Below are 9,343 nucleotides of genomic sequence, written 5' to 3' on the forward strand. Positions count from 1 at the left end.
AGGGATTAGGCCTTAGTCCACCACGCTGGCCTAGTGCGGATTGGTAGACTTCACACACCTTCGAAATTCCTATAGAGAACTTCTCAGATGTGCAGGTTTCCTTACGATGTTTTCCTTCACCGTTAAAGCGAACGATAAATTCACAAAGAATACACACATGATTTCTTTTTTTTAAAAAGTCAGGTGTGTGCCCTTGGGATTTGAACCTGCAGACATTCGTCTTGGCAGTCCGTTCTACACCCAACTAGGCTATCGCCGCTTTTACCAAACGAAATTGTAGTTTATGGAATGTGACTAAAGCCGCTTTTGGACTACTATTATTACTAGCAATAATCGTACGCAATGACCGCTGAATGTTTCGCCATGTTCATGTCTCGTCATTCCAAGTAATAAAAAAGTAGGATAACAATACTCGACTCTAAGGTCTTGATGCTGTTACTACAGTTTATAACATTTATTGTGATTTCCATAGTTTCTGAACAGTCTTAATTATGGAAATATTTCAGTTTAAAGTCGAAAAGTGCAGTGATTATAATTATATTTTGCATAGTTCTAGACCAGGATACCGCCAGACCTATGTCACTTCTATTTAAGCTGAATCTATATTTATTAACTATAAAAGTTTAGTACGCATAGTGAAGCTTCATGCATAGATAATGCTCCATATACGACAGATTACGTAATCCCAAAATAAAATCAAGGATGCGGACAGACGAGCGTTTTTCACCCGCCGCGTTTTTCAGAACCGGAGACGAAACACCCCGTGGCTCCGATCCGGCGCATGCACCCACCACGGCACCACGCCCATCCGCATGCCACGGATCCGCGCCGGCGCATCCACCGCTGCGAATTCCCCGCCTGTGACAAGGTGTACACCAAGAGCTCGCATCTGAAGGCGCATAAGCGCACGCATACTGGTATGTACTGTAATGAACATTTCACACATCAATAAAAAGATTCGGATAAAAATTGCATTTTAGATACATATATACACAGTCAAATTTAGCTATTAAGTCAGTTTAGAAAAAGGTGAAGATTTATAGTTTCCATTTGGTAAACAATGAGTACCATACGTTGCCTGCTAGAATTATTAAATTACACATTTATATAACGATGTAGCTAATTCTAAAAACATTACTAGTTCTAACATTTTAAATATTACTTTATAAGGCGGCATTAATAATGTAAAAAATAGTAGCGGTTGAGTTATATTGTCAAGTGCAAACTTATTAAATAACAAGCGACCATTTATAGTTTAATTGACTTTGTATAAACTTTGAAATATTATCAGAGAAGAAAACACACAAAGTTTAAGCAATTTAACGCTCGATATCAAAAAGTAAGTAATAAAATAGTTAACGCCAACTTGGAGGTTTATAACTGGGAATCAAATGAACGCGGATTGCGCGGACTCGCCGGCGGCGCGAACTTCAACATCTTTCATAAATGTTGTTTATTAAACCGTATTTCATGCAATTTATTATTTTCTTACCAATCTATTTCGTAATACGGTGTACTATAAATTATACTTAATCCATTGTTTGTATTGTTACGTATTTTTCTATGTCATTAGTTGGTGATTGAGCCCAAATAGCTATAAAAGTACACAATAAGTTCCCATCCCAATATTTTCGTTTCAAGGTGCAATATAATAGTGATTTCTGTTTGTGTACAGGTGAGAAGCCGTACAAGTGTTCGTGGGACGGGTGCGAGTGGCGGTTCGCGCGCTCGGACGAGCTGACGCGGCACTACCGCAAGCACACGGGCGCCAAGCCGTTCCGCTGCCGCCACTGCGAGCGCTGCTTCTCGCGCTCCGACCACCTGGCGCTCCACGCCAAGCGCCATGCGTAGCAAGCTGCATGTGCAACCGCGCCGCGTGTCGCCCGCCGCAAGCCAAAGAAGCCGAGTCAACACTCATCGCACCTAATGCTTTAAACTTATATATTTTTATTTTAGTTTTTAACGTGGAGTGTGGAATTGGAATGGAAATCTCTTAAACGTTTCGGCACCGGTCTTGTTACGGTTCTTTGTTGCATTATGAGAGCGATTTATTGCCGTTGTTTTATTGTAATGTTTTTATTGTGCGCGGGGGGAGCGCCCGTGCCCCCGCTGTGCCATGGCTTCATACCACGTGACATATATTGTATCGCGGGATGTCCGGCATGATCCCACCGACGCGGACGCGGCACAACATTGTTTTATTGTAGGCTTAGTGGGATGTGCGTCGCGTTACCTGATGTTAGTCCGTGTCCCGTGCACGACACGTGTGTTGCGAGCGTTATCGACTACTCTACTCATAGTGATTTCTGTAAATTGTACCCCTTAAAATCCTTAAACCTCTTTGAAATCATGTTTTCCAACCCAACCTAACCTAACCTATCAATTCGACGGATTATTCCTTTGTTACCAATCAAAGTTCAACTTTAAAGAATCTTAATTAATATTAAAATCAGCTCAAATAATGATAGGTGGGCCCCAAGACTGTTATATTAAATATTATAAGTGAACAAGACTGCTGCATTCTCTCATCAAGTTTTTAGAAATATCCTTAAAAGAGTCGATAACGTTATTTAATTGAATATTGATATTTATAGAAGTAGGAAGTTGCGTTTTTATGTAAAACTAATTTTAAACGGAGCGTTTATTCGTCGGCCACGCGACACGGACACGTTTATTTTGTACACTTGTTTATAAGTTAAGCGCTGTACGTCGCGGTGAATGTCCACCATCATTCTTTATAACGATTGTCAGTGTTCAGACAATTCTGACAATAAACGGTATGGGGCATCCATTGCGACATACGTTTAAATTGCATATTTTATTGTATATTTTAAGTCGTCTATTTTACTCTTTCATTCCGACGTTATACTTTGCGATTTGTAATGTTTCTCGTTTCTTGTACGTTAGGGTGTAAAATGCTTTATCTTTTACTGTAGTAACCGCTATACGCCAGCGTCTAAAATGTCGATGTTACAGGGAGAGATTTTGCGTTAACGCTCGGTATGTGGCGGCCTTTATTTTGATTCTGTGAACTGCGACATCATTTTGTCGAGGCGTTTTGACTTTAGAGCTATTGCGAACGTTGTGATGCGTCTTTGCGATGCAAATCAGTGATCTCCGGTTCCAAGCTGTGAAGTTAAATCTGTGAACAGTTCGGAAATGATGTCATCCATCCTAAAGGTTTTGATTAAAACTCGTAAGGCTGTTCATGGTCGTACGTTTCGACCGCAGCGTTTTTTTGTCGTCGTTTCACTATGTGATTATGTGTAACATTTTTGTATCTAAACTTTTTTTATATAATTTATACAACTGAACTTCACCAAAATTATTGCCATATTTTAAATAAAAATCTCAGGTGCTTATACACTTATGTTGTCCATAATATAATTTAATTAATGCGCAAAATAAATAAATTAACTTAAAATTAATAAATGTGATTGATAATTTTTGGGCTGGTGTATATACACCGTAGTGTGTGAAAAATTGAGCGAATATAGAAAAAAATATGATATTAGCTCATTTAGAACAATTGGTTATATGAAAAGTGTTATATTATATGAGATTAAATGTTTAATATAAGCATGAAGCTTGTTGGACAATGGATGATTATAAAATTTAAATTCGTTTAACTGCATAAAGCACACGCGCTTTTAATTGAAGTCAAAAACCGCGCTGGAAACATAAAAGTAGCGTGCATATTAATTTTTTTATATAAATGCATACAACGACTGTATAATTCAATTAAATTACTGCCATATTAAGGACCTCAAATATTAAAAGTTGATAGTTTAAGCCGAAAATATAATAGCAACAACGCAACACTTTTTCACTCTTGCGCGTCATATTTGACAATTCTGATTCAAGATGGCGGCGACGTTCCGAACTGTCATTGCGGAACATCGAACGGTTTTTGACAATTCGTATATTTAGTCAGGTAATTTGATGGAATTATGAAAACTATGGGTTGTACTATTAAATACTTTTCCTAATATTATATAACTAGGTTTCACATTATACTATATAGATATATGTGTAGTTTGAGGTCTGTTCCAAGGGTATTTATATCTACAACTATACTATATATTGCATTATCATGTTTTGACCATTTTTATTAATTCAAACACAATAGCTCGGGAGACTTATATGCGATGGGTGCATCGTCACATTTGTTATTACCTTTTGATACTTCCCTATTTAAAAAGAAAACTTACATTATGTTAGAATATGCTCTGTCTATTTTTTATTATGGACTGCTGAAGTTATGTAGTGACGAGGTACTCCAGTCGCAGCGCTAAGCCATCGAGACCCTGGCCCGCGCGGACCAGGGAGTGTGCACTGCTTTTTGTACCAATTGAGAGCGAGTGTTCTGGTGTTATACCTCCCGGGGGCCAATGGAGTAGTCTTCCCGAATTTGGACGAAAACATTTTTGTGACTCGGATTTTAAGAGTGCTGTGGCTCTGAAAGTTTTGAAGTCAGTAAATGATATAATTGTGATGAAATTCTGAGTAAATGTTTAAATATTATGTTTTAAGCGTTTAGATAAAATGGTAATTCAATTTTGTATCAAAACTGAATTACCATTCTCACTGTATTTTTTTTTCAATGTGGTACATCATGCACTGTCATTTTAAATTTATATTGTTTTGTATTGGGTCTGGTCAAAATCCTCAAAGTTCCATTTACTGGAATAATTTCGGGAAATCCCGAGTCACGGCACTTCTAAAAATTTGGGTTGCGTAGCCTTCGCACACGAAGCGCATCTGGCATTATTTTTAGAGGCAAAATCGAGCTGTATGTACGCTTCTTCACAACTTTATTTAAAAATGATCCGGACGGAAACGCTTCGTGTGCGAACCGCCTTATATACAAAAAAAAAGCTAGAAAATAATCATTAAAAATATAATCATTTAAACGCTAGAGGTTTAGAAAAACTCGACGCGACTCATGTTTCTTATAAAACAAACTATTCGACGAAAAAATATTATCTCCTTTTTTATATGCATTTTTTATATCTTTTTTCAAATAATATATAAATAATATTAACCAGTTAATTACCTATGCGTAAGACTATACGTGTTGCAGAACAGAACATAATATAGGAAAATACGTAAAATAACAATCAAATACATATATAATCGTATAAATGTAAGCTTATATTTGAAAATGTGTCAAAAAAAGTTTTATATTAATTTGCAAATTTTACCTATATTTATTAATAGCGACATATAAAATAGAGTTAATGGATGTTTTTTCGTAATAAAAAATATGGAATATACAAAAAAAAATGTGGAATGTCGAGTGCGGTTAGTTAGCATCACGGTCTAGCGTTAGGTAAACGAAATATTATATAATTATAATATATAATTGGTATAGCAGAGCCAAGTCTCTGTCGCATGCTCACGTATATATGTCGAAGAACTATCCAAGTTAGTAACTTATATATAAATAAACGTAACAATTGCAAACTTTGGAATTAAAATACTAAATAAAGACTTTAATGCAAAATATTGTAGTTCGTTATATTATGAGGAAAAATATTTTTGGTTTTTATCATAATTATGCGATTTTTTGAGTTCACCAACTTGACATTACTTGCTAAACTATATTTGGTAGCGGCGAGTGGTCAATGAAAAGTGATGGGCGAAACTAAGTTTCATAACTCAAATATTATGTATGTTTTCGATTCTTTTAGTAGTATTGTTATTGTATTCATAACATTTCGATTTATTCAGAGGTTTGCAATATACGTTATAAAATATTACATCTGTATGTAAAATTAGCGTAACTTGATCTAAGTACGTTTTACTACATGTTATTATACATTTTTAATAATATGCGGCTGTGTATTATCAATCCGTGTAAATAGTACACAGACTTGTCGAATTGAGCCGCACCGTTTTTATATTTTTACAGTAATCAGAACCGCTCTATTATTTTTATATCGAGTTTTTTTTTATTTTTATAAAAAATATATTTTGGAAAATGTTATTTAAGGGGACGTCGCCATTGTAATGTTTCTTTATCTTCATATATTAAGAGTTTCTTTTGAGAAAACGGAACAACACATTTCAATACATGTTTCAATTTAAATATCGCAGACGAGTTGGCGTTTCGGCAATTTTCGTACTCCCGAGGTCCAGCGACTAATACTTTGAATTAAAAATGGTCTATTAATATTACTATTATGAAGTAATACTTCCATACATAGTACATTCGTACTCCGAACATTACCGAAGCAATAGTTGAGGACGATAGTTAGAACACATTATTTTATTGTTAATATTATTTTTAATCAATGCGGTGCTGTATTACTGTTTTATTAAAGTGATCACGTGTGTATAACATCCGTCAGAGTTAAGGCTAGCGCACATTACGATTCTTTCTTGAGATTGGGTAGTTTTACGAATAACTATATTTCTTGGTGATTGTTATACAGAAAAAAAGATCAGTATCTTCATACTATCTTTAAGACACTCTCAGATCATTCTGCGTAGATCCGACAAAAGTTTTATAATTTTAAAAACAAATCTTTATAATTGTAAAATGTAGTTAGATTTTGTAACTGACTTTTCGGATGACCAACATCTCAGTCCGCCCCGTGACCACGAATGCTGTAGTCTTTGAAATATCGGGAGAGAATTAAAATATAAAAACCGATCAGTATCGAACTGCTATCGACATTCACATAAATAAAAGAAAGCAGTAACGTCTAGAATGTTTGTTCAGTGTCGCTCGTTTCAATCGTAGTGTGCGTTCACCCTCAACCAAACACCGTGGTCAGACAAAAAAAATATGAACAAAATTATATGAACTAATGTTACGTAAATGAATTCGTTAAATCCTTGTGAATTTAATATTATTTAGTGTTGTTTTGGAATAGAATTTTCAGACAGAGAAGTTTAATCAGTATTTAATAATGAATCCAATAATCCTCGAAGTTTTTAGAAATACTTTTGACTTCAGGAATAACTTTATTAATAAACGCAGTGTAGGTTTATACTGTCAGAAATTTCTATGCCAAAAGGAAAAGATTGTCGCTTTTATTGCGTGGGCACAGGGGAGGTCGGGCTTCAGAAGTCCCTCTTCCCCCGCTCGTGCACCCATTGTTCTGTTAATATAACTTATTTATTATATTTTTTACTTTCTGAATAGACGTCTAAGTAAGATTTTTTATTAAATATTTTATTAATCGAAGCTTTAGTCGTATTGTTCAAATTTTAATAATTTATTTAACGTTTAGTTTTATAATCCTTTTGCCATATACCTTACGTTAATATTAGTTAGATGCACTAAGTATTAATGGTAATGAAATTTATGTGCTTCTGTATTTGTCTATCTTCACGTACATTCCAGTGTGCTTCTCAATTCGATCGGTTAATGTCGTGGATTTTGGGTCTAGAACCGACTTACTTACAAATTTTGATATTGGCCGAAGTAAATGGCTGGTACGGGCCGAGATTAAAATTTGTACAAATTTTAGATACATAAAAAATCTTAAAAATGTAATATTAAACAAAAGAAAGTTAAAGATGTATTTAAAAGGGAAGTAATCATATAGTTTACTGCTCTAACAGAAAGATAATTGGGATTGGAAACGTATCAACGCCAGGCTGGCCATTCCAGAACCAGCGAAGCATGAACAGTGCTTTTGATCGGATAATTCGGAGCTCGGATTTTATATGCCCGCCGTATAAGTTGTTCCGAAACCGACAGATGTTTAGGAATGCACGCACTCGCTGTATGCTTCACATATCCCAGAAATACAACTGACCTACAAAACTGGGAGCAGTATGCTCTCACAACACGTTTGAGAACAAACCTCGTCTGTTACGCTTGCCCGTAAACAAGAGAAATGTTTTAAACCTTCGGAATACAAAGGTCAGTTCACCTCAAGAGACGCGATTTTACGTCTCAGTGTTCACAAATCATACTAAAACCGATATCCAGTATGAAGGAGGCAGTGCTGTGTAGTTGTATATCGGCAAAATGAATGCAATATAGGATGCGGTAGCAACACTCGAGCGATCTTAAAGTTTTTAAATTATTTGGAACATGTTTTTTTGGAAGTCGGTTCGAGATCAAAATACTTACTCTATTGTCAAATAATCACATATTACTCCTATATATAAGTAATCGATAAGGTAATTTGTATAAAGTTATTCAAAACATCGTTTTTGGAATGTTAAGTTTCAAATGTTTAATTCAAGTTAAAAAAAGAGGCGGGGTGAAGGCACCAATGTTATTTGAACTTGACCTTAAATGAGGTCAGAGGTCAGACAATGTCGGATTGGTCGATAGATGAGCCGTGTCAAAATCTTTACTGAGGGCATTATTCTTTAGAACAAATGCATTGGGGTCACGAAATAAGAATATTACATTTTACGTTATGTTATATTGTTTAATGAAATTTGTACATTACAGTCAAGACATACTGAAATAAAATGTCAAGACAACATAAATATTGTCACAATATATTCATATTGTATTATAATATATGAAATATTCCGAAACGATTTAACACTGGGTCCTTCACCCCACTCTGCAAAAGAAGAGACCAGCAAGTCGCTTACATGCTCTACATCAGTAACTCCAGTATTGTAAATTCTGCGTCGCACTGCATGTTACCCAGTATGTTTTGTAATGCTGAATATTTGGCTACATATTATATACTTTTATGACGCGTAATATTGAAAAACGATGTTTATAGCAAAAATCCACGACAGCACAGTTCGTAAACTAGTTGTTAAAATGGGCTTCATGCCATTGTACATACATTTATGTGATGTAATCGCTGAGCAAAATGACGCGCAACATGCTGCTACTAACCGAAAAGTATACGCGGTAAAAACGCACGACATATTCCCCTGCAGCATGTTTACGTTACAAAAGTTGCACGTAGACAAACACTGAACGTTTCGCGTCAAATGTTGCTCAACGAATACATTTGTCTACTAATCGTGAATATTTACAAACGTACCCAAATTTTATTTTACGTGTTTTTTTTTTATATTTGTCGCGATTGCGATGTACGTTTCGTCGCCCCGCAGTAGGGGTCGCTAGATGTGTAGCAAAATGCATTTTTATGTTAATACATTTTTCTTATATGTGTTATGCTGTTTTATTTACACCCTAAAGTTTTAAGTGGTAAAGCTCAGATAAACTTGGCAGTGAATCCCTCCCTCCTAGCCGCATTTCGACCACGGCGGCCAATCTCAACGGACATTAGCCAGGTACGCAGGAGATATTATAGTGCACAAGTGTATGCGCAGTACACAGGTGCACTCTCTGTTCCTTCACCCTCATAGTCCGGTGAGACGGCAATCCGATATGACCGGAGAGAGA

General features: G+C 35.7%; 1 protein-coding gene across 2 annotated transcripts in view; it reads left to right on the forward strand.

Annotated features, from left to right (window-relative positions):
* Positions 1 to 9,110, forward strand: part of LOC115441442 (Krueppel-like factor luna) — a 147,389-nt gene extending 138,279 nt beyond the window's left edge. For both annotated transcript variants that reach the window (XM_030166235.1, XM_030166236.1), the window contains 2 exons: positions 744 to 917; positions 1,676 to 9,110. In XM_030166235.1, coding sequence (XP_030022095.1) covers positions 744 to 917; positions 1,676 to 1,851 — 350 coding nt within the window. In that variant the 3' untranslated portion in view covers positions 1,852 to 9,110. The remainder of the gene's footprint in view (positions 1 to 743; positions 918 to 1,675) is intronic.
* The last annotated feature ends 233 nt before the right edge of the window (positions 9,111 to 9,343 follow it).

The sequence above is a fragment of the Manduca sexta genome, chromosome 27, assembly GCF_014839805.1.
Source record: "Manduca sexta isolate Smith_Timp_Sample1 chromosome 27, JHU_Msex_v1.0, whole genome shotgun sequence".
Taxonomy (NCBI): domain Eukaryota; kingdom Metazoa; phylum Arthropoda; class Insecta; order Lepidoptera; family Sphingidae; genus Manduca; species Manduca sexta.